Raw genomic sequence first — 27757 nt, 5'->3', positions numbered from 1 at the left:
ACAACAAAGACAACATTTTTAAACTGGCCAAAAAACCCCAAAAGATTGTTTCAGCTCCTCCAACAGGGTCTCACTCCCCATCGGTCCTCTCACCTCTCCCCCCGCTGTACAGACAGGTGCGATGGGTTCAGACGAGTACCCCCCTTGAATCACTGTCAACATGGGAGAAAGGTTCCAACACCCACTCAGCACCTGGCTTGGCCACGCCACATTCCCAGGAGACCAGAGGAGGGGGCTGGGGCCTCTCGTTCCCACTTCTTGATCACTTTTCATCATCCCAGCAGTGCCAACAATAACAGTGAGGAGACAATGCCTTCTTTTCACGGAGCGTGGGGCTGGGAGGGAGGGACACAGCGGAGGTAAAGCGAGAGGCAAACCGATTCAGAAACCAGTTCACCAGCGCACCCGGGAGAGGACCAGAGCAGTTCTTTCGGAACTTTTCATCCCAGAGGATTCTCCAAGCACTTTGCCAAACACAAGGATCACTAACCCACCACTGAAACGAATCCATCAAGTCCATAATGCTGCACAGCTTTGAAGTATTGTATCCAACTGACACTGCAGGGGGAATTTTAGGTTGGCAACATGAAAGACCCCGCACTAGAATTTGGCCAGGGCTAACCCCACATCTTGCCATGGGAGATTTCATCATGAGTGGCCAAGCACTCAGAGTTTTATGGCATTCCAGCAGCCCAGCACCTCCTCACACCAGACTGGGGCATTGGTTCAGAAGCAACAGCAGCCCCTGTTTGGAGTCAGTCCTGGGTTTTCCTTGATATTCTCCCATCCAAGTAGTGGCTTAGTCTGAGCCTACCTACCACATAAAAGATTACAGCCCAAAGTGGCATGACAAGAGACACATAAGGCCTGATATTTCAGAGTTGCTGAGCAGCTACCTCTCCAGCTCAGAGTCCTTAGCACCCCGGAAAAAGCACACTCCGAGTGTCAAGTCATACTCCCCAATATTGAAGCACCCCAAAATCAGTGGAAACTTCACTGCTCAGTGCCTCAGTTTACTCATCTGTGAAATGATGCTCACGGGGCTGTTGGGACTTGTATTCAGGGGCGGCTCCAGGCACCAGCGCAGCAAGTGCGTGCCTGGGGCAGCAAGCTGAGGGGGTGGCATGCCAGTCGCTGTGAGGACGGCAGTCAGGCTCCCTTTGGCGGCATGCCTGCGGGAGGTCTGCCGGTCCCACGGTTTCGGCGGCGGGTACACCGAAGGCGCGGGACCAGCGGACCTCCTGCAGGCATGCCACCGAATCCGCGTTACCAGCGGATCGCTCACAGGCGCGCCGCCGAAGGCTGCCTGACTGCCGTGCTTGGGGCGGCAAAATACATAGAGCTGCCCCTGCTTGTATTAAGGGCTTTGAAGGCCCCAGGTGGCCATGCAAAGTGTTATAATTTTGACAAGGGGCCAAGATAGACAGCTTAAAGAATGACAGCCCTGCTACCCAAACTGGGTTACTCTCTCTCCTTTAAAAAGAAAGCAAAGAATTGTTTTGTGGCTGTTTTAACATGAAAGGCAGTTTTGGTGGCTGTTGAATTTTTGCTTCACTTTTAATATTTAAGTCCCTCTGAGGAAGTTGGACATGACTTTTGACGTCGTGTGTTCCCCTTCTGTCGCTTCCCATCAGCCTCGTGTTTCCACTCACCCACTGGTGTTATAAAATGAAACCTAGAAGAGGTAGAGAACAAGGTTGGGAAATTCCCTTCTTGGACAGAGGCAACCTCCCTCCCCCAAAAAACCTTAGAAAGTCATATTGATGATCTGGGCCTCATCACAGATGTCAGGGTGCTGGGCTGTTTACAGCTGTAGGCACAGGCAGGAGACATCTGGCAAGCCACATTAAACTACTATATCAGAGAGCAGTTCCACTTAACTGCCCTTCATGCCAAGAAGCATGGAGAGGGCTGAGAGCACTATGGAAGCAGCATGCTCAGCCCCTCTTCTTTAGGAGACTATTCACAATCACTTGCTGGGAGAAACAGCTGGGGTCAGGAGCATTGAATAGAAGGAGTTCTGTTGAGACATCAGGACTCAAAGAGAGCTCTTGAAGCTCTGCATGGCTGCCCAGGAAGACCCCAGTTTTACGAAGGGCATGAAGCATAGCTGAAAACATTGCCAAACTGTTTCATAAAAGCCAACTGTTGTGCTGAAAGTTGTTAAGGGCTGCCATCAGAGATGATCACAGACCTGGTTAAAATCAATAGGTGTGCTAAGCATTCCTTTTTTCAGGGTAAATGGAGAGAACAATTAAGCACTTTTTTGTAGTGGGATAGCCAGAAACAGTAGAAGCTACCACCCAAGGCTATGAGCCACATGGCAAGGTCTGTGCATCAGATTAACAGAGGTTTCCCTGATTGCAAAGGCAGGGGTTTAGAGATTAGGTTTGTTTGTCTGTGTGTGTTGGAGGTAGAAAGCCAGAGAAGCAGGTGAGATTGTGATGCTGGGAGGAAGCAAAGGAACAGAGCTTCTTAGGCACAGAGCTTGCTCAAGAGCAGGCTTGGGGATTTTGCAGCAAGAAAACTGCCTGCTGTTGTGTGATTCTCCTGTGTTCAGGGAAACAGGACTTTGTGTTCTTTGCAAATAACCAGGCTTAATCGCAAAGATTATATCTGACTCGTATGATTGATTTCTCCTCTTAATGGAAGCAACATGCATGGCCCCGAATACTGGCTAACTGCTTGGGCCACAGGGACAAAATAGAACATTGGTTTTGACCCAGATTTCAGATATGGGAGCAGATAAGAATGCTGGATAACACAGAGATTGTGATGACCACAGTTTGGAAAATTACCTCTTCAGTATTTGGTAGCGATCTACTCTTCTGTAGGGGAAGCCTCTATCACCAAGTTAAGCAATTCCACAGCTGCAGACTCGTGCCACAGAATCTCAGCTTCTTTCTTTCTTTCTTTCTTTCTTAATTTAGGCTCTACCACTTATGGTTGCAGAGAACTCCTTCAAAAGGAGAACCAGGTGTAAATTGATGCAGTATTGGCTGCCTGAATCTGCAGACTGCCTGAAACAATAGCTTTGAGAAGTAGTTCTCTCTATGGGGCATTTTCTCTGGAGCCGAATGTTGTAATTTAAATATAAATATTTTAACTTTTTCACAACAGGTATATAAGCATAAACTTCCAATTAATTTTCTTATCATACTGGATGCAGTGGCTATTAGGACAGCTGCTGTCAGGGTTTGCTGGGGAACAAAGAGTTCAAACTCTCTCCTCAAAATGTACAGTCACTTCTGAACCTGCCTGTACATGATAGGAAATGAGGAGATACCGCCTCACCCTAGTGCAAAAAAAGCTTCAACTTCCTCCCAGGCGCCAAACACCTATACCACCGCCCGCACCTTTCTAGGTTGGTGTCAAAACCTCCAACTTCTGCCCTCCCCCGGACAGCTTGCACAGTGCAGTTTCATGTTGGTGCAGGATATTGCAGCACACTGCAAAGAAACACGGGGCTGCTGCACTGAGCCTGCTACTCATTTCGAAACTGACTTGAGTAAAATCCTCTGGTTTAGAACACAGCTGAATCTGCCACAGAACATGCGATACACTGGGTGGCAGCACCGCAGAAACCCAGGGGCTTGGCACAGAGCTGAGATCCAGCTTGCCACAGAGCACCTAGAGTCCTGCCCTGGAGCTGCCTTTGGTATGGGCAAGAGGGAAGAAAACATGTGGGGTTTCCATCTCTAGAATGTCCTCTCCTCCCAATTCAAAGCCAGCGGAAACCCCTGCTTGCCCCGAAAGCTCAGCTCAGGCAGGCAACGTCATTGTGGCATTTCGAGGAAGTTACGAGTACAGCACAAGTTAAATTTAACGCTCACCGCAGTTTGCTGATGACTGCTGAAAAAACACATGATTCAACAGTGCAATGGGGGAAGGGGAAAGACTTCCCCAAAGTCACGGGAACTACCATAACCTACGCTGTTCCCAAACCAAGCCAAAGTCCATAGTGGGTAATGGCACGCCAGTGGGCGTCAAGCACAAGCACACACACACAAGTCACCTCCTCTGTGGTAGGTAGATAGACCTTCATCACAAATGACAGAGCTTCACCTAGTAGAGGGAAATACTCCCCCAAACCATTGTGGCTTATAGCAGGTGAGTGCAGGTCACCCCCACAAGCTGAAACCCCCCCCCTCTATTCAGCACTGGTGAGGCCACACCTGGAGTATTGTGTCCAGTTTTGGTCCCCCGACTACAGAAGGGATGTGGACAAATTGGAGAGAGTCCAGCAGAGGGCAACGAAAATGGTTAGGGGGCTGGGACACATGACTTATGAGGAGACGCTGAGGGAACTGGGCTTATTTAGTCTGCAGAAGAGAAGAGTGAGGGGGGATTTGATAGCAGCCTTCAACTACCTGAATGGGGGTTCCAAAGAGGATGGAGCTCGGCTGTTCTCAGTGGTGGCAGATGACAGAACAAGGAGCAATGGTCTCAAGTTGCAGTGGGGGAGATCTAGGTTGGATATTAGGAAATACTATTTCACTAGGAGGGTGGTGACGCACTGGCATGGGTTACCTAGGGAGGTGGTGGAATCTCCATCCTTAGAGGTATTTAAGGCCCGGCTTCACAAAGCCCTAGCTGGGATGATTTAGTTGGGGTTGGTCCTGCTTTGAGCAGGGGATTGGACTAGATGACCTCCTGAGGTCTATTCCAACCCTAATCTTCTATGATTCTATGAAACAGAGCTGCATGTAGGGACCCCAAGAGAAGAACAGAACAAGACACTGCAGATCTGGAGTGAGGTGCATTGGCATAGCTATAGAAAGCACTTGTAGGAGTGGACTAGCAGGGCAGGACAGCAGTGTGTTTAGCAGAGCACCATGTGTGATTTCCAATGTCCATCCCTATATTTTGCTCTAGCAAACTGCTATCTCACATCCCCCCACCCATACCCACCCCGCATGGATTTGACTCCATAGCCCCTTATCTGAACAGAATGGAAATCTTCTAAGCCAGTGAAAAGGCTGCCCTCTAAGCCAACCAACTGCTGCGTCAGAACAAGCCAGCTGAAGGCAGTGGAGCTGCATCTTCCTTCTTCCTGGTGATTCTTGCCCAAGTTGGAGCCAATGTTGCTGAGTCAGTGAAGCTTTGTGACAGTTTCCTCCCAGGGACGGTGTTTCAGCTACTCACATGTGCAAAGTACCCTGTGATCAAGATGGACTTGGGAATCCAGGGAATGTCCTTCAGCTTCTCCTGTCCACCTCAAGGCCACAATTTCTGTCAGACCATCATGTCAAATGTTAAGGGCCCTTTCCCAGGTCTAACATGGAACAGGTAGTGTTAGCTCATGGGAAACACCAATACCTGAGGAAAATACCCTTGCGGGGGGAAAAGCCCCTTTAGTTTTCCATGCTCCAACTGAACAAATGCAAGGACCAGCACAGATAGTCTTCACCTTGGGCACCTTCCTTGGGGGCGCCTCAGTTTCACTCTAAGACCTGCCCAGTGACCGTACCTTACCGAGAACGTCCATATGCCAACACTATCCCAGGGATTGTCAGAATGATTGATACCGTGTGCCAGGGTCCACATCCCACAGAGCTATTAGCGTAGCTGGATGGAGGCTTCCACAAGAACAGGACTGGAACAAGCCGAGCTTGCCACGCAGTCCTTTGTATATAGTTTTCACATGCACACAGTAGCCCCAAAACATGTCACAGAATTGATAGCAACTGCTATATAGGATCAAACCAGTGGTCTGGCTAAGCAGTATCCCATCTCCAGTAATGGCCAGTAGCAGTTGCCATTTCAGAGGCAAGGTGTAAAACTGCCACAAAGGACACTTAAGTTATGCTCATTGTGAGAGCTGCTTTAGGGTGACCAGATAGCAAGTATGAAAAATCGGGACGGGAGTGGGAGGTAATAGGTCCCTATATAAGAAAAAGCCCTGAATATCGGGACTGTCCCTATAAAATCGGGTCACCCGAAGCTGCTTCCTCATGCCAGGGACAGTAGTTAGTAGATTGCCAAGCGTGTGGGTTGATGTCCCTTAGACACTTTTATCCTAGCACAATTGCAGATGGTAATGTGTAGTTCTATTTTTGTACCCTACTGAGTAATTTGCCTCTATTTAAAAGAAGAAGTCATGATAATGAATTAAAGAGAAATTTAGGGGAGATTTAAAGAGACCAAGTAATGACTTTGCAGGAGGGAGTTTCCAGACAGTGACAGCACAACTAAAAATGACATCCAAATAGGAAGGAGGACAGCAGATGGAGACCAACTCAGAAAGGGCTGGGTGGAGCCAGTCTGCAGATAGTTCTGAAAAGCAAGTGGGGCGGGGGGTGATGGGAAGCCAGTGAATGTGATAATGGAGAACTGTGGGTACAGAGGGAGCAGGTGAACAGCAGACAGATGATCATGTGGTTAAGACACTGGCCTGAGACTTCAAAAATCTGGGTTCAGAGACAGAGCCCATCTTTTATTTCAGCTTGTACAGTGCCTAATACAATGGGGGCCAAGCTCAGTAGGGGCTACCATCATATACATAACAGTGAAGGGGACTGAGGAGCAGCACTTTCAAACCAAACTACAAAAAGTAGTGTGTTAACTATTCATTTTGGGTTAAACCTGTGCTAGAAAACAGCCACATGCTGCGTGAACCCAGCTCCATCCCCCTTGGGCATATTAATAAGCTCCTCTTCCACATTAAGCATAGTTGAAGCTCTCCACCTGTCGCTGTGATCAAAGGCAGAGACCTGGGTGAAATGCAAGAACATCAACTAGGCCACTTGTGAAGCGAATTGTGGGAGCCATGACCTCAAACCTGAACCCCCTCTTGCCCCTGAGGCATCCTCAGATGTTTTTAATGTCTTCATTAGAGATTTGCAGCTGCTTTTTGATTCATCTCTAAGAAGGGGAAGAGCTTGGAAACAGGCAGCTCCTGCCCAGATGTGCCTCAGCAAGACGATAAAAATGCACTCGTAGCCCCTTCCTGGAGCAACCCGAGATGCTCTGCACTGCGATTCCTGCTCTGCCTGCAAGCGGGCAGCCTGGATTCCAATACTTCTGTCCTGGCTTAGAGCGGAAGCGTGAATTCCAGGCCTGGTGCCCCAGGGTCGGGATTCCCACAGCCCTCAGAACAGATGGAAGCAACGGGCTGGCAGTTAGGGTGACCAGACAGCAAATGTGAAAAATCAGGACAGGGGGTGGGGGTAATAGGAGCCTATATAAGAAAAAGACCCAAAAATCGGGACTGTCCCAATAAAATCGGGACATCTGGTCACCCTACTGGCAGTTAGGAGACCAGGCTGTACTCCTAGCTTTACCAGATTGTCAGGTCTTTTGCAAGTCATTTATGTAGGGGGCAGCTCTGCCTCAGCTCCCCCCTATATTAAATGTAGATAACCCCTGCCTGTTTCACAGGGGGCCGAGGTTTAATCAAAGTGGGTAAGGTACTTGGAGAGCCTCAGCCTTTTAAGAGGGACTTGCATAACAGAACATTTAACATGAGAACAACACATTGCAGCGCACACACACACACACACACACACACACACACACACACACACACACACACACACTTACTTTCTGTCCTGCTTGCCAGTTCTCCAAGCTTTAGGTTTTAGAAACCATTTATTGTCTTCACAGCCAAGTCTCCTCCAGGCTGAGCCTAGAGAAACCCTGATCTGTGACCTCAATTGATTGTGGCCTGTTGCTATGGAGACTGTGTTCTAAACACAGGATGCAGACTTTACTGCAGGACAAGGAAGAGCTTGGGGAGAGCGCTCTGCTAGACAAGCCCAAGCACTGAGAGCGCAGACTGCCTGCTGGCCCACTTAATTCTCAAGTAGCACATTCTAGTTTGCCTCAGCAAACTTCTCATTGTATAGCTTACCCTGCACTTCTAAGGCGCCTGCCACATGAGCATCCCAAATGGCTTTAAAGCATGACAGGCAGGGAAATATCTTCTCCCCATTTTACAGAGGGAGAAATAGTCACAGAGGTTAAGTGAACCGTCAGCCTGCTTTCTCCCAGCCCTAATTCCCCATTGCCCCAGGCTATAGTAAGGAACCCATACACCCACACTGAGCATTCAACATGCCACAAGCCTCCCCTACTGTCAAATTCCTCTAACAAGTGCCATCATGACAGGCATAATTACTGTATTCGGCTCGAGAGGTAAGAGCACCATCTTGTGGCACATCTGTCCATTACACTTTTGTCCTTAAAGTGCAGTTTGAGGAACATGCTTAAAAATTGTGCTTGGGCTTTTTGCTTAAGAGGAAAGCCTGAATATATATATATATATATATTTATTTAAAACCCACATAGGAAAAAAAAATCAGGAATTTGATGTCAACTCTGGTCTTCCCTGATTTTGCTAGAACTGAGGTCTCACAAATATATAATGGCCTCTCACCCCATATACACCAATGTATATGGGGTGAATCTTTAACAGACATTCTCTAGAGACTGTTTTAGTCAATGAAATTAAGAAGTTGGACAGAAAAGCCCTTCTCCCTCAATTGCTCAGCTCTTGCTTGACCCCTGGTGACATCAATTTCATTTCATCTCCAGTCACCAAGGCCTGAAATAGAATTTTGTAACACCGTCGCAGGTCTTTCTTTTAAAGAAGGGAAAACCCATTTTATTCTGCCTTTGCTGGTCACCTTATCTGAGCCGTGGCAAGTTTTTAGCCAAACAGGATCCCAAATCTCTCCCTTTCATGCTCTTTTCATTTTAATAGGAACAGTTGCTACATCGAGTCTACCAAAAGCAGTTATTAGTCTCATTCAATATAGGATTAAGCCAGTGGCTCCATCAAATGCAGTACCGTCAGCTGTGGCCACTGCTGGATGCTTCAGAGGAAGTAGTAACCTATTATTTCCTCTATATGGGCTACAGGCAGGAAGGAAAATTTCTTCCTGACCTTTGATAGTGATCAGTTTATGCTCTGAAGCATGAGAATAGATAATCTCAGTACTTGTATGGCCCCCATCACTGTAAGCTCCAGTGCTTTCCTAGCCAGTGTCACTAGAGTGCCCATAAACACAGTACTTATTTTAGGTGCAATACATGTACTTATGCCATCAGCAGGTGACAAATCCGGATTGGTTTCAGTGCCATGACTGATAGAGGGCACTTTTTACCTGACTTTAAAAAAAAGGGGGGTGGGGGGTGTTCAGTCTGGAACTCAAGATGAATAGTCTGCCTATTCAAGAGCAGAACAGTTATTTTCAGTGGCACAGTAATACCACTTGGTTCTTACATAGCAGAGGGTCAGAATAATGATCCAAAGCTCAGTACCTCTCTCTCCTCCCCCCCCCCCCCCTTTATACATTTATCAGGAAGTCAAACTAACATGGAAGTGACATCTCTCTCGCAAGCTATTTCTGTGACATCAGGCTGTCTGGAGAAAAACCTTTAAGCAAGGATGGGTCAGAGGATTCAGGAAAATTAAACTGATGTCATACATATGAATGTGTCATGCCAACCTCCCTACTGCTCCTTTGGTAACAGCCAGTGCCATAATTAACACCTCAGAACAAGTTTCAGAGTGATAGCCATGTTAGTCTGTATCAGCAAAAAGAACGAGGAGTCCTTGTGGCACCTTAGAGACTAACAAATTTATTTGGGCATAAGCTTTCGTGGGCTAAAACCCACTTCATCGGATGCATGCAGTGGAAAATACAGTAGGAAGATACATATATATACACATACATATATACACACACACACACACACACACACACACACACACACACACCATGAAAAAAAATGGGTGTTGCCATACCAACTATAACAAGACTAATCAATTACAGTGGGCTATCAGGAGAAAAAAAATAAACACTTTTGTAGTAATAATCAGGATGGCCCATTTCCAACAGTTGATAAGGTGTGAGTAACAGTAAGAGGGAAAAAATTAGCATGGGGAAATAGTTTTACATTGTGTAATGACCCATCCACTCCCAATCTTTATTCTCAAGCCTAATTTAATGGTGTCAAGTTTGCAAATTAATTCCAATTCAGCAGTTTCTTGTTGGAGTCTGTAGTAAGATGAGGCCCTGAAATATAAACTCTTGTGTCAGAGGCCTAGTCTGAGGCCTGAACCCTGAACCAAAGTACTTCCAGGCACTGCTAAGCAAAAGCTGGGCTGTGAGGCAGAGGCAGGCCTCACTCACAGACATTGGTGAGAAGAGGGTTGTTAGAAGCAGGTGCGTTCACACATAAGGGCTAATAAGAGGAACTTGTGCCAAGATGGCACCTGGACAGCCCGATACAAGGACACTCCATAGACATAACAAGGAACAGGCAGGTGCATCTTAGGCCAGGTCTACACCCAGCCGCTAGTTCAGCGGCTGGGAATCGAAGTTCTGGGTTCGATTTATCGCGTCTGGTCTGGACGCGATAAATCGATCCCGGAAGCGCTCGCCGTCGACTGCGGTACTCCAGCTCGGCGAGAGGAGTACCGCGGAGTCGACGGGGAGCCTGCCTGCCGCGTGTGGACCGCGTCTGAACCGCGGTAAGTTCGAACTAAGGTATGTCGACTTCAGCTATGTTATTCACGTAGCTGAAGTTGCGTACCTTGGTTCGAATTTGGGGGGTAGTGTAGACCAGGCCTTAAAGACAGGACAGCATGATGGATAGATCTGTTTGTCTGGAACAACATGATCAAAGGGGAGACAGCACCCTAATGAGCCAAGGGGCTGTACCTAATACGTCAGTAGGGATGAGTAATCTGTCCTGTAACTATAAAAGTAGGTCCCAGAGTGCGCATCTTTGTCCAGCCTAGGGGGCAGTGGAGTGTCCCGCCACTGACTGAGCGGTGTCCATTGCCAGGGGGCACATATTCGTAGTATGTCCTGTAGAGTCTATAGGAAACTATTACTGTGCTTTGTTTGACAATAAACCTGGCTTGGGTTCCTTCGTACCCTACTAGAGTCTGTGGTCTTTGGGGGTTCTCTCGGGGTCTGCTGTGTCAGCTATCTGCGAGAGCTGGGGCAGCACACAGAGGGAACACGCACGCAGCCGACTGTTATTGTCAAACAAGAGCAGAGTACCACACCGCTAGCTACTGACAACTGAGTCTATTTTTGAAGTTTTTTTTGTAGGAGTATTGAGACTTTTAGGTCTGTAATTGAGTGACCAGGGAGGTTGAAGTGTTCTCCGACTGGTTTTTGAATGTTATAATTCTTGACGTCTGATTTGTGTCCATTTATTCTTTTGTGTAGAGGCTGTCCAGTTTGGCCAATGTACATGGCAGAGGGGCATTGCTGGCACATATCACATAGGAACAGAACATGCAGCACAATTCTTCTTGCTACCACTTGGGTGTTAGTAACATCAGCTGTTGCCATGGAAACTCAAGGCACTCTCCAGTCCAGACAGGAAGTATAGAGATTTTCAACTCATTTTAGAGTCTAAACCTGGAAGTTATCACAATTTTTTTTTTTTAAATGGTTACTTACCTTTGTAACTGTGTTCAAGATATGATGCTCATGTCCATTCTATGCTAGGTGTGTGCGTCATGTGCAATTGCCAGAGATTTTTCCCCTAGTCATATCTGTAGGCCTGGCCCTAGCGCCCCCTGGAGCCTTGCACACATGTGCCAGTATAAGGGACACTGCTGGCTCCGCAACCTTCTTGCGGGTAACTGACAGAGGGGTAAGAGGGCAGGTCATGGAATGGACATGAGCAACACATCTCAAAGAGCAACAGTTACCAAAGGTCAGTAAACATTTTTTCTTTGAGTGCTTGCTCAGGTCCATTCCATGCTAGGTGACAAGCAGTATCCTCTGAGGTGGGCTCAGAATTCAGACGTGCTGATTGCAACACAGCTCTACCAAAACTGGCATAGTCACAGACCTATTGGGTAGTGTAGTGGGGTGTAAAGGTATAAATTGATGACCATGTCATGACCCTGGAAATATCCAGGATTGGTAACTGCATGAGGAACGCAGCTGAAACTTGTGCTCTTGTAGAGCGATGGGTCACAATGGTCAGAGGCAGAACCTTCGCCTGCTTGACAAGCTCAGATGCAGGTGGCTATCCGGGACGAGATTCTTTGGGATAAGAGTCCAAACCACTGTTGGGAAAGCCTTGCAAGAGTACGGTCGTTCCAAGCAACCGTCACGGGTGGTAAGAGGGTGTGGAGCTGGTGGCACCCCTTATACCAGCGGGGCTCCAGGGGATACTAGGGCCTGCCCTATGGATATCACCGAGGGGAAAATCTCTGGCAACTGCATGTGCCACACACACCTAGCAAGGAATCAGCACGATCAAGCACTCAAAGAATCTGCAATTCAAGGAAGCTTTGCATCTCCCCTTTCTGTTCTAGAATGCAGGGGAGCATGGTTCCCTCAGATTGTATTCCTAGCCCCTCCCCAGCTGGTTGTTCCAGAGAACAGCCATGGCAGGGAGAAGCCTGTTCTGCTTCTCCCCTCACACACCAGTTACTGCTGGGGAACCAGAATACTTTGGCTGTTGCCCCACTAAAGCACCTTAAAAAAAAAAAACCTAGAGTGACAAGGGTAAAGGAGACCTGTGTAAAGACCATGGGGGTCAATCTCCCAAGGGCAGCCCTCCACCTGACTTTACTCACCTCTTAGCAGTCTGAGGGGCCTAAGTGCCATGGAGACTAAACTTACTAGATATGATCCTTCCAGGGCAGGCATAAGGCACCTGGTGGAGGGGGTAGGGTATGAGGGAAGCAGAGCACTCTATGGAGAGAGGACTCTGAACTCCAAGGACTGTCTCCTTGGTACCTTCTCCAAGCACTACATTTACAAGAGTTGCCATACCGGATCACAACGGGGTAACAGTCTAATTTCTTGACCCCACCAAAGGCCAATTCCAGGTGCAGAAATCCTGAAGTGGGCTATCATGGAGTAACATCCCCTGTAGGGGAAATTTCCTCCTAAGAGGATGACTTACGTCCTGGAGCATGAGGGCTTGTGTTTTTGGTATCTCCGCTCCCTGTTCACACCCTCAAAAAGGGATTTGCGGAGGAGAGAAGGTCATTGTGGCGAGGGAATTTTCATTGTGCTGCAGAAGCCCTCTTGCAGAGAAAGTATGCTGTGGAAAGCAGGACATGCAGCCCCAAGTTACCATGGTGACCCAACTAAAGCTAAATATGAATAAGACCCACAGCAAAAGCGATCTCAGATTTTACCCAGACATTCATAAAGCAAGAGGCAAGAGGGCTGGTATTTTTGAAAGTATCTGTAGTTTTATTTGTCTGAGACAGACCAGACCAGAGCTGCAGAGACTGTTCCAGATGTTAAGCAGTCTCCTCTTTAGCAATACGATCTTTCTTGAGTGGTCCCTGCAAAAAACACCAAACAAGCAGTTACCTAGCAGAACTGACCATCTCCCCAATGTTGGAGATCCCACCGTCCTCAATACCTCATTGTGGAAGGTTACTTTTGCTTTGAACCACCAATGAAGACAACGATCAAAGGCCTACTTGTGGTGCAGATCTTAGCTTAAGTGTGTGGCTGAACTTGAAGCAAGCAGCAGAAATGGAGGCTGGTGAAGCTACACTGCTATGCACCATCTCAAATTAACAATTTAAATATAAAATCTGGCACCACCTAGTGGCAAAGCTAACTTTAGAGCCATCATCACTGCCTCCTCTTTCTGAGAAAGCACTAAACAGCTTATAAAGAGCTCCACCTCTTGAAAGCATGGAGTGTGAAATGGTGGAGGAAATCTTAGGCAAAACCAGTTTTGGCCACATTAAAAACTTTCAAGGTTCAAGAAGGGACCAGAGATCTGCTGCTTCTCACCAAGGACAGATCAGATACTCGATGTGCCATGGGCAGAGACAGCCTGCGCTGCTGCCTGCAGCAACCTCAGCACTGTTCCCCAGAGCTGTTCTCAGAAGGAAGGCAGCATGGAATGTCTCCTCATGCCTGTCGGACACTGTGTACAGTGCTAGTTCCATGGCCTCATCACTGAACAGCCCATATACTGGGGTGGGGGCAGCATCCAAGCCGCACCCAGCCCCATGTAACAAAGGCTACGTAGATGAAATGAGTTCACAATCACATGAGTCTTGAAAAAATGAACCTCCCACAGGATTCCAACTTCATCTGGACAGTTACACAGCCTTGGAACAAACCCCTGTGCTGTGCTTCATGAGTACACATGTGCCAGTGACCCAATGGTGGAGTTATTAACTGCAGTTCTCACTGTGGAAACACACTGCATTGGCATCAACCCATGCTTGTGCAGCCAGACAATACAAAGGTATGCAATACAAAGCTGAGCTCCAGGATATCAATGTCCTTACCATGAAAGCCTTCTTCTCCTCCACGGTCTGGAAGCGGCCATGACCAAATTTGGAAGTTGTGTCAATAAACTTCAAGTCAATCTTCTCCAGGGCCCGACGCTTTGTCTGCACAAGCAGGGACTGTGGGGGAAGAGACATGTTAGAATGTAGCAGCCCAGTCACCAATTTTAAGCACAGGATCTGCATTCCCTGCTAGAATTTGCCATAATTGGATATTTTCAAATGAAATTTCTATGGGCAACATACACGATTCCAAACCACCATCATAGCAGGGAGCTGAAGAGCCTGGTAACACACCAGCTGCTCTAACAGCAGTGTCAGCAAGTCACTCAGTTATCACACTAACCAAGGCAGGAGCACAGGGGGATGGAGTGGTCACCACAGGTTAGCATTAATAGGCAGAAGGAAAAGCTAAGCTATTGTACAAGAGAAGCTTCATGAGCCACAAGAGTTCTCAAACCCAATGGGGTCCTTCATTAACAACCAAACAGGACGTAGCATTCTGAAGAGACCAATAGCCCAGCTAGTCCAGTGTCCCAGCACCGTTAAATGTTTCAGAAGAGCATTTCACTAGCATTAGGCAGCGTGCGCTCCTGTGTTAGGGCAGCACTTTCTCTTCCCAAGTCGTCTTCTCCTCTAGCTTGCTATGGAAAACCCCCAATTATCAAAGACAATGTTCTGGGGGTAAAGGGACTCTAATTTGAAGCATGAGGCAAGGCAGAACAGAGAATCCTGGCTCCCTCCCAGAGATTGGCAGAACCAATATTCTTGCATTGCTCACCTTGCGCAGAGTTAGGACTCTCTTCTTGGTCCCAACCACACAGCCTTTCAACATGATAAAGTCATTGGTCACTTCACCATAGTGGACAAAACCGCCCTGAGTGGAGAGAGGATGGTTAAGCACACTGTACCATGCAGAACTAGCAAGTTCTGGCCTACACTGAACAGTGCCTCTGATTTTGCCGGTGCTGGGGTTCCTGCACCGCACACGTGCTGGCTGTAAAGAGGTCACGGCCAGCAGACCTCCCTACCAGGGAAACCCCCAGGGTAAGGGAGAGTCCCTGGAAGCATAGGTAGAACAGCCCTGTGCAGCCTGACATGAAGGGCAGACCGGAGGTGGCGTGGCCAGAGCTGCAGCTATTTTGTGCTGCTGGATGGCTCCACAGGGAGCTGTGGCAGCACAACATATACTAGAGCAGCCTCAGGAGCTTTTAGTCCTTTCACCTTGCTAAGTCATAGGCTCTAACACAGGGATTATGCTTTCCCAGCAAGCCACAAGCTACTTTTCAGTTAGCTCTTCCTGCCCCCACCTCTCCACTTGTCCTGCCTGGCTGCATATTGCTCTTCCACTGCACAGAGCTGGCACATTACAGTGGCTCATCCCCGAAGGCAGACAGCATGACTTATAAATGCTTCACCACTCAGCTTCCTGTCTAAGACTTTCCAGAGCTACAACCTGGCTAGCCACTTTGCCCTAAATGAAATCCCCCAGCTACCACGGATTCTCTCTTCAGCAGAGAACTAAAAAAAAATTCAGGCCTAAAGAGGCTAACATTTCTTTCAAATTTTTTGGCTAAAAATTCAGTGTTCGAAGCCTCTGTGAGGACCTTCTAGTTACACACTACTGAAAAGCAACCATTTAATGATCCACAGCAAGAGCACACTGTCATGGAAATGAAATTGAAAGCTTCTCCAGCTGAAAACAGCAGAGAATTTTAGATTGATAGAATTATCAAAGTTGAAAACACAGGAGCCCAATTTTTGCAAAAAGTTGCCTGGGGATTCTAATGCCCAAGAGTGATCAGGACCATGGTAAAGGGACAAACTTGAAATCTAGACAATTTTAATGAACTAGTTGTTTCTGGTCCTACACCTGCTTGAGTTCTCCCTCCAATCCTTGTGGGTTTTACAACAGGTGTTACTTGTAACAATCGTAGGTAAAAAACCTCAGACACAGAAGTGTAATTTTTAAAGTTGACAGCATTCTCTTAAGTTGCAACCAACACAGCTCAGCAATCCACAGTACTACACTGCTACACTTGTTCAATATTGATAGAGAAGAATGCAACCTAAGGAATCAATATCATTCCCTGCAGTACCTGAGCTTTTCCTTATTGACTACACTAGAATAAGCTGTGTGGTTTATGAGATCACAGTCCAAGACTGAATTCCCATATCCTTCCCACACACCAAACCTTTAACAGCCGGAAAGCCACTCACCAGAGGGTTAATGCTCTTGTCCGACAGATCGTAGTCAGTTGATGCATTGTTTTTGATCAGCTTTCCATCCTTGACTTGGTAACCTTGGCCAATCTTGTAGACCTACGATGACAAAACAAACCAACGCTATTTCGCATGTGCTGGGAGAAATGGTTTGACAGCAGCGAAAAACCTAATCCAGAAACAGTAGTTCAAACCCATATGAAGTTTGCTGAGCACAGAGAAATGTAGAAAACAAATGTGGCTAGTGTTTAGGTGCAGTAATTAAGAGCCTCAAATATTGTCTCTACCATAAAACCAATGCCTCAGTCACTGCATTTTAACTTGTCACCAGGGCATCCTATTAACAGAAACAAATCAAAAGTATTTTAACTTCCTGAGAACTCGTGTGTACAGATGTTCTTGGCCACTTACCCGTTACATTAAAAAAAAGTCTTAATTTCAATTATGCTGAATTTCCTGAGTTCAACTTTTCATTACTAACTGAAACAATACCTACTGTTTTGACAGTACCACAGCGTGTTTTATGTGAGTGGGTTAAAGTAGCTTCGTCCCCATTTTTATGGATGGGGAAAAAAAATAAGTTTAAGGGTATGTCTACACAAGAAAGAAAACCCAAACCTGGCCTGTGCCAGCCAATGTGGACTCAGGCTGCGGGGCTGTTTCAATGCTGTGTAGACCGGTGGTTTTCAAACTTTTTTTTCTGGTGACCCAGTTGAAGAAAATTTTTAATGCCCACAACATTTCTCCGTCTGCAAATGGGAGGGGCTCAGGGCTGGGGTAGAGGGTTGTGGTGTGGGGGTGAGGGTTGCGGGGTGGGGCCAGGAATAAGTGGTTCAGGGTGTGGAAGGGGGCTCTGGGCTGGGGCATGGGGTGCAGGAGGGGGGTTAGGGCTCAGGTTGGGGGTGCAGGCTCTGGGGTGGGGCTGGGGATGAGGGGTTTCGGGTGGTTCTGGGCTGGGGTGCAGGAGGGGGTCAGGGCTCTGGGCTGAGGGTGCAGGCTCTGGGGTGGGGCCAGGTATGAAGGGGCTGGGGTACAGGAGAGGGTATTGGTGTGCGGGCTTACCTCAGGCAGGTCCCAGGCAGCGGCGCAGCAAGAGTACTAAGGCGGGCTTCCTGCCCGACCTGGCACCGTGGACCGCGCTGCGCCCCGGAAGCGGCCAGCAGCAGGTCCGGCTCCTAGGGGGAGGTGCGCAAGCAGCTCTGTGTGGCTCTTGCCGACAGGCACCGACCCTCGTCTCCCTCCCAGCTCCCATTGGCTGCTGTCTGGCCAATGGGAGCGTGGAGCCGGTGCTCAGGCAGCACACAGGCCCCCTGCCTAGGAGCCAGACCTTCTGCTGGCCACTTCCAGAGCGCAGCACGGTGTCAGAACAGGTAGAAACTAGCCTGCCTTAGCCGGGCAGCACTGCCAACGGGACTTTTAACGGCCCAGTCAGCAGCGCTGACCAGAGCTCCTGCGACCCAGTGCCTGACATTCTGCGACCCAGTACTGGGTCATGACCCACAGTTTGAAAACCACTGGTGTAGACTTCTGGGCTTGAGCTGGAGCCCAGGCGTTAGGACCCTGTGAGATGGGAGCGTCCCAGAGCCTGGGCTCCAGCCCAAGCCCGGAAGTCTACACAGCAATGAAACAGCCCTAGGGCCCAAGTCCTGCGAGCCCGTTTGAGCTGCCACGGGGCCAGACGCGGGTTTTTCTTTGCTGTGTAGACATACCCTCAGTGACTTGCCCAAGGTCAGCCATGCAGTGGCAGAGCAGAGAACAGAACCCAAGTGTCCTACACACTGGACAACTCTGCCTCCCTTTTTGGTGTGACTATTCATCAGCCTCTCCTACTCCAACTGGTTTGCTGTGATATTTGTTTGAATATAAATAGGGCCCTACCAAATTCATGGTCCATTTTGGTAAATTTCATGGTCGTCAGATTTTAAAAAAAAATCTTAAATTTCACCATTTCAGATATTTAAATGTGAAATTTCAGTTTTGTACCATGGCAGTCCTGTCCAAAAAAAGGGGGGTGGAGGGGTGTCGCGGCACTGCCACCCTTACTTCTGCGCTGATGCTGGTGGCGGTGCTGCCTTCCAAGCTGGGCAGCTGGAGAGTGGCAGATGCTGGATGGGAACCCAGCTCTGAAGGCAGCACCACAGCCAGCAGCAGTGCAGAAGTGAGGATGGCCTGGTATGATAGTGCCACACACTTCTGTGCTGGCAGTGGAGGTGGGTCTGACCTGGCCCCAGGAGCAGCCCATGCAGGAGAAGAGGAAGTCCCATCCCTCCGTAGCGTGGTCGGGACTTGCAGCTGGAGTCTGGCACACGGTAAGAGCCCCCCAGTTGGTGTGCCCCAAACCCTACCCCTCCACAGCACTCAGCGGTTAAAGGGACCTTAGGCTGCCTGTGTGTGTGTATGGAGGTGGGGGGGACGACCACAGTGCCCCCCCCGACCACTGTGCCCTGGGCAGTCACCCACTCATAAGGCCATCCCTGCCCCCCTGCAAAAATGTGATCATCTCCCCCCCTCGCCCCCCCAATCATGCCACCCTTACTTCTGTGTTGCCACTGCTGGCAACGCTGCCTTCAGAGCTGGATGGCTGGGAGCACCACTGCTCTCTGGCCACCAAGCTCTGAAGGCAGCGCAGAAATAAGGATGGCAATACCACGACCCCCCTACAATAGCAAGATTTCATGGGGGAGACCAGATTTCACTGCCACGAATTTGGTAGGGCCCTAAATATAAAATACAACTAAGCAGCTTAAGTGCTGGTCCTAGGCACAGCCTGAGCTCACTGTAGACCACTGTACATTCAGCTTTCAGGCTGATTACAGGAGTCTATAGAGAACCCGCATCTTTAACAAATATGAGTAAGTCTGGCCCTTTCTGCCCTTGTGTCCTGCCCAACCGGTGGGGGGGGAGGGGGGCGCAGATTTGGCCATTTCCATTAAGCACCTATACATGTGAACAAGTTGCAGTACTGGCAAGTAATAGTAAGCTGGGGAAGCTGAATTACTTTGCAGGGTTGCTGGCTGCCAACTCTAGTCAAACAACTAAACCCTGAACTGTGGTCTGAAACCTTCCGTCTGCTTGGTGATTCTGCAGTGACCTTGACTATCCACCGAGGGGAACCAGGACTCTAGTTTGTCCAGGACACTTCAATACACATCTCAGACTCTTACCTTCTTATTAATTTCTGTGCGATGGTGGTATCCCTTCTGACCAGCTCGGGCTACAGAGAAAGCCACGCGAGCAGGATGCCAAGCGCCAATGCAGGCTACTTTCCGCAGACCCCTGTGGGTCTTGCGAGGCAGCTTTTTGGTATGCCAGCGGCTGGTGACCCCTGAAACAACAAAACATTACAGCATTGTAGGACTGTCATAACTGCTCAGCTGTGGCATATGCCTTCATTACAGAGGTGTTTATAATTAACCTGGGACAACACTATGCACACTGTTTGTGGCTGTTGCGTAAGGAGAATGTGTATCCAGGGCAACACCAACAGAAATTTGGATCAGTGTAACTGATTAGGTATGGGTGTTGTGAATTACGAGACTCTGTGGAAGACCCACCCACAGCTGCCCATGTTTTCCCCAACTATTCCCTGGGTGCTGTTCTCAGAAGGAAGGCAGCATGGAATGATTCCTCATGGATGTCGGATGCTCTGTCCAGCACGTATTCCATGGCCTCATCATTGAACAGTCCACTTCTGATGTGAGAGCAAAACTGAAGATACCCCATCTGACCCATGCCCTATGTACCAGGGCAAGAGTGTGGGGGATTACAAACAACTCTTCACTAAACTCTGGGTTCTGGTCAGACTGAAGCCTTGGAGAAACAAGAGGGAGGCAGCCATGACATCTACCTTTGTATCCCTTGCCCTTGGTGACTCCAATGACGTCTATCATCTCATCTTGGCCAAAGACAGTTGACACAGGCACCTGCTGTTCCAGCTTCTCCCGGGCCCAGTCCACTTTCTCAGCGATGGTGCCACCATTCACTTGGATCTCCATCAGGTGAGACTTCTTCTGCCGCAGCGGAAGCAAACGCATCTGGAAGACAGACCTAAAATTAGCTCTATAACCCAGACAAAGCGCTGAGATCTCTAGTGCAATCTCTGTCTGAGATTCACATCCTGGGTCTGATGGATTTTTCCACCTCTGCTGTAGCCCAGTCACAATATACACAATGCTTGGAAGACTGAAGCTCTGGGGTTAAGGGCAAGAGTTATCAAGGCTGTACAATGGCACAGACAGGCCTAAGTTTCTAGCAGCCAGATCACCAAAGGGAATGAGAAGAAAAGCAGCAGAGAGACAAGGTGGGTTAGGGAATATCTTTTATTGAACCAATTTCTGTTGGTGAGAGAGAACCTTTTGAGCTTACAATACATGCCTCACACCGCCCTTACAGCTGGTCGCCACGCTGAGGATCTTAAAAAAAGGACTGAAGATAAGGCTGTTACCCAGTCCCAGAGGCTTAAGTAAGGTCACATAACACACCCAATGTTCTATACTATATTTGGGAAAAGGGGGACTGACATTAAAATGCTGACAGCAGCTGCACCTCCCTCTTTGCTGCTTGCCACAAGAGGCCATCTCTAATATATTAAAGTCTTGTGACCAGACAGCTTACTCCACTTATTGCCACACAGGAGATCCTGTTACATTCCTCAGTCTGGAAGTATTTGGCACTCATGCAAGGGTGAGATGGAGGGGGGGAGGGAGGAGGAGAAGAGCTTCACTCTGCTTAGCAATGACCTGATTAATCTGGATGATTAATAAAAGCCACTGATGGTCTCCACAGGAGAGCACTGCCCACATATCCTTGGTCTGAAACTATAGTAGCCATCCATTTTTTAAAACCAAGTGATGTAAAGGAGATTTCCATGGGGGCCAGAGGATCCTAGGACAGGAGGCTAAAACATTCAATCCTATTTCTAGCTGTAACTATAATCGGAAAGAGAGGAGGTGGTCTAGTTGTCTGAGCACAGGATGGAGCCCAAGAACTCAAGTTCCAATGCCAGCTCTGACACACACACACAATATACACATGCGCACGCACCAGGGTGCTGCAGACAATCCAAACTCAGTTTTCACACCTGTAAAATGGGGATGGGGCGCCTTACCTCTGAGGGGTACAGCAAGGATTTGTTAGTTGTTTGCATAAGACTTTGAAGTCAAGCATAATACCATACCCAGCTTTTATACTGTGCTTTTAATCAGTAAAAAACAAAGTGCTTTACAATGGAACTCAGTACCATTAGCCCCATGTACAGATGTGAAACCGAGGCACAAGAGGGGAAGTGACTTGCCCAAGTTCACTCAGCAGACCAGTAGCTGAGCTGGGAATAGAACCCAGGTCTTTGGAGTCCCAGTCCAGTGAGCTATCCAGTAGACCATACTACCTCTATAAATGTTAGGTATTAACACTGAGCACCAGATTTGGGGGGACAAGGAATCTGAGAGCAGCAGTGGAGTGAGTTTCTGTGGACAATGGCAGGTCACCCCTAGTCCTTGTGGATTCTGTACCCCCAAGTCTGAGCCCTCTTTATGAAGGAGACAGAACACTCACCTGAGTGTGAGCTATGACCCGGATAACCTGGCAGTACTTCTTCATGCTATTGAAATCCTTCTCTAGCTGCTTTTTGCCCTCCTCATCCTGCCACTTCTTGCAATACTTGGTGAAGGCCTTCTTCTTGGACTTGTGCCTTCAGGAGCAGAGTACAGAGAGGGTATGGCTTAGCCCTTCATCAGTCCCCCAAGGAAAGGGGGGTGAGCGGAAGGAGCTGCCACCCGAGTTGGTTTCGGCTCATTGCCAGCTTCTAAGGAATCTTTTCCACCAGCAAGCGGAGCCTGGAGCTCATCAGACAGAGGCTGGGTTGCCAGAGCTGAGCGGAGCTGCCATGAATTCATCCAAAGCATATTAACAAACAGTATAAAACATTCACAAAATACCAGAGCAGTGCTCTGCAACAATACAGTGCCTATCAGTTGATTATCTGTTGCCTTAAAATACTGCTGTAAATGCTCTTGCCTTGCTTCCAAGTCTACAAAGTCCTACATCTTTCAACCCTGACTTACAGTTGATGTAAGAGGACACCAATGCAATACCCAAAACACCATTCATGCGTTCATTTGGGGACCTCTTTATCCTGGCAGTGTGGGAACTTCAAGAAGAGCATCTAGGAGAAATCCTTCCTAATCCCATAGGCAAAGGAGAACCTGACAACCCTACTGGAGCCCTATTGTCAGAGTGACCTTATGTGAAAGCATGACAGCAATGCATGGAAGAGTGATAAGAAAAAAATCTTCACCCCTTCCCTGAGAAAAAAGGACTATGCTCAAGACTCAACAATCAGCAACAAACACCAGAGGCAATTTCCTTATGTCCATTCATGAAAAAAACACGCATAGTGTGTTCATGCAGACATCAGACAGTTAACTTGATCCCCAAGCCCCACTATAAACAGCACCTGACAAGCATTAAGCAATCCCTATTCCAGCCAGTTGCTGTTTTATACTATTATGTGATGAGACAAACTTCAACCTAGCACCTAGATCCCCAAGGGCCAATCATTGGCTGTGATGTGGGAGCCCTGAAGTGAACAGTTCAGACTAAACTACAATACCACTACGCTCATTCAACAAAGCCAGCAATGCAAGAAACAGGCTCTCGAGGCTAGATTAAATGAGGTCCCTTGCTCCATGTTTTTTACCAGTTCTTGTAGAAGCGTCTCTTGCACTCATCACTGATGTGCTCAGCAAAGATGGTCTTGAAGGTGCGGAGGCCACGGGGAGTCTGCACGTAGCCCACGATGCCCACAATGACCATGGGAGGAGTCTCTACCACAGTGACTGCCTCTACCACTTCCTTCTTGTTCACCTCTGGGAAGGACAAAAACACATTGTGCCAGTTAGCACCACAGCAGATGAAACACCCCATCCCCCCAAAGTATCAGGAGGGTCCAGTGACCCCTAAAGGTCTTCACACAGCTGGAGTCAGTGGGCTTCACGGACCAGGGGACCCTGATTAGCCACTTGAGCTATGAGGCACCTTAAGGGTATAATGGTGACTAGATGCTATACTAAAACCCAAGGTTGGCCCTGTGGTGTAAAATGGAGAAGCCATTCTAACTGAGCTGGGTGGTGGCTGGTAACAGAACTACATTCAGGACTCGACAGTCAGCAAAAAGCGCCAGAGGCGATTTCCTTATGTCCGCCCGTCGAGAAAAGATCATCATAAGTAGTCTGCTACAACACAATTCTACCAGCCCAGCAAGCTCCTTGGCAAGTCACCCACACACCCCAAGAACAGCAGTTACAGTAAAGTAAGACACCAACCACCAGCTAGGCACAAAGTCTGGAACTGGTGAAGAGGACATATCCACTAGTCATTGGGATCTTGCTTTTATAACTAGCAACTGGAAACAACAGCCGAGGAGCCATTGTAAAGAACATCAAGGACGTGGCAGAAATCAGACTGGGAATCAAACCTAGGGACCCACGTGAACCTGACAGTCTCCTCCCACTGCCTCAGTGCAGGAAAAAAAGCTGTACAGTGACCTCCTATAACAACAGCAGCAGAGAAATACATACTAGATCCAGGCCTGTCCACTTCCCGGACAATGTGGGTCATGCCAGACTTGTACCCAAGAAAGGCAGTGAGGTGGATGGGTTTGCTGGGGTCATCCTTGGGAAAACTCTTCACTTTGCCCCGATGTCGTCGGCTGCGTTTGCGGGGCAGAAAGCCAAGGGATCCATGTCTGGGAGCTGAGAACTTACGGTGTGACTACAAACAAAAAAAAAAGACATACTTTTAACACTCATGTTGCCTGAGTGATTAATTTGCCCTTAATGGCATACTAGTTGCTGTCTCTCTTGCTCCCTTTGAAAGAGAGGGCCATTACACAGGCATACCAGTATGTCCTGCTTTCTAGAAGTTCCTCTCTCCACCAGCTCTCCTGTTTGGAGTTTAAGTGTGTTACCATTTTAGAATGGTGAATACATCAGGGCCTTACATGTGTCAATCAGATTTGTTCACATGAGTGAGGAAAATTTAAAGACACAATACAAAGGTTTTTTGGAGGATGAGGTTCTGAACCCCCAAAGTGCCTTTCTAGTTAAATGTCTACTAAGAGGAAAGCAAAAATGCCACAAATGTTTTGTCAGGGCAGTTCTCCACAAAGAAACCTTTCTCCCCCAACCCCACCATGTGCATGTGAATGGACACACATGGGAGTCCTTACAAATTACAGAAATTAATAGCAAAACGTGATTCTACTCTGAAAAGTGACATAAAATCTGCTCCGTGGAGTCCAACTTTGTTGGGATCACTTTTACTTTAGATGAAATGTGATTAGCTTACAAAAACAAGGTTTTCTCAACTGCCAGCTCTGCACACTCATCCCAAGATGGGTTACATAAGATCCTAAGAATTGTCATACCAACTCAGGCTAATGGTCCATCCAATCTGGTATCCATACTGGAATGGTGTCAAATACTACATGCTTAAGGAAGGTGAAAGAACCTCTATAATGGACAATTCTGGGCTAAATTTTTCTCTGTCATTTAACTACAGTGCCCTCCATTTTCCAGAAGTCAAAACCCCTTGAATTCTAATAAACTTATAGCTTCATCTTGTGGCAGCTGCTATAGCAGTCACATTGGGCAGAAAGTATTTTTAACAGTTTTGAGTGGGTTCCTTTTAACGTTCATTAAGCTGTCCCCAGTTTCTTGCAAATTGCCTGCTAGCACCAGCAATAACAGGCTCTGCAAGACCAAATGCTGTCCTTTCCACCTGTGCAAACTCCCCCCTCCCCCAATCAAAACAGCTTTAGGCATTATTACACTAAGAAAATCTGGCCCTGCAACTGGAATTCAATTAGCAATACTAGTGACACACAAGCTAGACTTCACCTTACACTCAACTGCCCTGCCTTTCCAGGATAGCAAAATTCAAGTCAGCAACAGCTCATTTTAACCCTAAAGTCAGCATCACGGACCTTGGCGTATACAGGGGGCAGATCTACCATTGCCTGTCCCTTTTCAGAGCAAAACCTCACTTAAGAGTGAGGGGAGTGAATCAACTACAGCTGAAGCCTCATCAATAAGCTTTGTGCTGCAGCCCATTTGTACCCCCCGATCTCCTGAAGAGGAGCAAGACGCTAGAGCAGGCCCCAGGAAGTAAAGCGAGGACAGGAGAACTCCATGCGACTGCTCTGTAAAGCCAAGGTGTCGGTGGCATAGCGCCAGGCGGGCTCCCCCCGAGTCATTCCCCCACCCAGCAGCGAACACGTGTGAGAGCAGCCTACAAACGATTCTAACCCGGGGGCTCTGCAGTTCCCCGCCCTCAGCCCAGGCCTGTCGTAGTCCTCCCCCCGCTCCCCTAGCCCAGGCAGCGAGCGTCCCTCCCGCCCGGGCGCGGGCCGCTCTCCAGCCCCGTCTCCCCTTCCCCGCCTCGCGAACCCAAGAAATGGGCCCCGCGCTGCCTCCAGCAGGGCCCCCTTGGCATCGGGGGCAGGTGCGGAGGCGGCCGGGGCCGGGATGGCGGCGATGCCCGGGGATGGCGAGATGCGGCCCAACACCCGCTCCAAAGCCACTTACCATCCCAGCGGGCACCCGCGCCGAATTAGTAGAAAGGGGCGGCTAGGCCGCGCACGCGCTATTTATAGCCACTTCCACGTTGCCTTACGTAAGGGCGTACGATCACCGTTGCGCATGCGCGTTCACACGTCATTCCCTCCCTCCCACCCCACAGTAGAACTGCGGTGCGCGAAGAGTTATGGCTCATGGTTAGGGCCACACTTCTTGAGAATGCGAAATCCTAATGCCAATAGGCCTGTGAACATCACTGAAACTCACTCGGGGGGACACCTGGGCAGTAACGGGAGCCAAACTCAGGGTGTGAGGGAACCTCTCTTAAAGTCACAGCAGCTCCTGTGAGGGGGTGGAGGCTGCTCACCAGCCCTGACTGAACTCCCCTGAGGGGATCAGAGCCGCCTCCCTGCCCGAGCTGCCCTCAGGTCTCCATGGCAGGTGGGGCTGGGCGACAGGAGGCTGCTGAGTTGGGCTGGGAGGATGGTGCTCCTGGCTGAGGCAGCTCTAGGCCAGGCTGGCTCAGGACATAGGGTTGCCCGGGGTCGATTTCGGTGTGAGATGTACTGAGCGGATACTAAAAGTCCGGTTACTGCGGGCGGGGGATGGGGGACTCCCAGCAGCTAATCGCTAAGTTCGACCCTTTCTTAGCTCAGCACATCAATGAACATGCAAATCGTGGAAAAGGCCATACATTATATCTATCAAAGACTATTTGTGATAAATTCATTGCACTGCTGGCAAAGAAGACGCTATCGGCCATTGTAGATGAGATCAAAGATGTGGGATTTTATTTCAGTGTTCGTCAACTCAACACCGGATATGTCACATGTAGATCAGCTGACTGTCATCTTGCGTTATGTGCTACCCAGAGTACCAGTTGAGCATTTCATGACCTTCATAAACATCACCAGCCACCTACTCGATTTCCTCACTGAAAATGGGATTGACATTAGCCTTTGTTGTGGCCAAAGCTATGACAATGCAAGCAATATGAGTGGTAAATATTCAGGGATGCAGGCAAAGATAAAAGAGCGCAATGCTTTGGTTGATTACATACCATGTGCTGCACGCTCACTCAACCTTGTTGGCCAGTCTGCCATGGATTGTTGTGTTGAAGCAGTTTCTTTTTTTGGATTTGTCCAAGAATTTTACAATTTTTTCTCTGCATCAACCAGTCATTGGATGATTCTTAGAGATTCACTACCAAAGGGATGCCCAGTGCCCAAATGACTCTCAGGGACACGGTGGAGTGCCAACGCTGAAGCTGTGAATGCAGTTGTTCTGGGATACCCCACCATCCTTGAAGCGCAAGAGAGCATCAAGGATGATGAATCTCAAAAATCAGCAACAAAAAAAGATGCAAAGATCCTGAGTGATGCAATGTGCACTTTGGAAACTGTTATTTTGTGTGTGGTCTGCAATGATATACTTCAGCCATTCAGCAGGTGCAGTCTAAGCTTGCAAAGTGCTCAAATTGACCTTTCCATTGTTGTAAACCTAATGAGGAGTCTTGGAACTGTTCTTCCACAAATGCGGGATAGTTTTGATGAGTGTGAAATTCAGGGGGCTGCAAGGACTGCTAACCATGAGTATAAGTCAGCCAAACACCACAAAAGACAGAAGACATGCGACAATGCAACTGCCCACTCATTCAGTGACAAGGAGGCCTTCAGAGTTAATACCTTCATCACAATCATCGACAAAC

At 48.4% G+C, this 27757-nt stretch overlaps 1 protein-coding gene and 2 non-coding genes across 3 annotated transcripts; all 3 read right to left on the bottom strand.

Annotated features, from left to right (window-relative positions):
• Window positions 1-13166: 13166 nt before the first annotated feature.
• Window positions 13167-26143, bottom strand: RPL3 (ribosomal protein L3). Its single transcript, XM_065423690.1, has 10 exons — window positions 26059-26143; window positions 24052-24244; window positions 23172-23340; window positions 22028-22163; window positions 20322-20508; window positions 19639-19799; window positions 16472-16573; window positions 15033-15128; window positions 14252-14371; window positions 13167-13282 (listed from the first exon to the last, which is right to left on the bottom strand). The coding sequence occupies exons 1-10, from the start codon at window positions 26059-26061 to the stop codon at window positions 13238-13240; spliced, it is 1212 nt and encodes a 403-aa protein (XP_065279762.1). The 5' UTR covers window positions 26062-26143; the 3' UTR covers window positions 13167-13237.
• Window positions 13830-13922, bottom strand: LOC135873124 (small nucleolar RNA U83B). Its single transcript, XR_010561075.1, has one exon. It is a non-coding gene; the product is annotated as a small nucleolar RNA U83B (small nucleolar RNA).
• On the bottom strand, window positions 20067-20159 carry LOC135873126 (small nucleolar RNA U83B). The gene has a single exon (XR_010561076.1). It is a non-coding gene; the product is annotated as a small nucleolar RNA U83B (small nucleolar RNA).
• Window positions 26144-27757: the final 1614 nt, after the last annotated feature.

The sequence above is a fragment of the Emys orbicularis genome, chromosome 1 (genome assembly GCF_028017835.1).
Source record: "Emys orbicularis isolate rEmyOrb1 chromosome 1, rEmyOrb1.hap1, whole genome shotgun sequence".
NCBI classification, from domain to species: domain Eukaryota; kingdom Metazoa; phylum Chordata; order Testudines; family Emydidae; genus Emys; species Emys orbicularis.
This window is presented reverse-complemented; position numbering and strand designations above follow the sequence as displayed.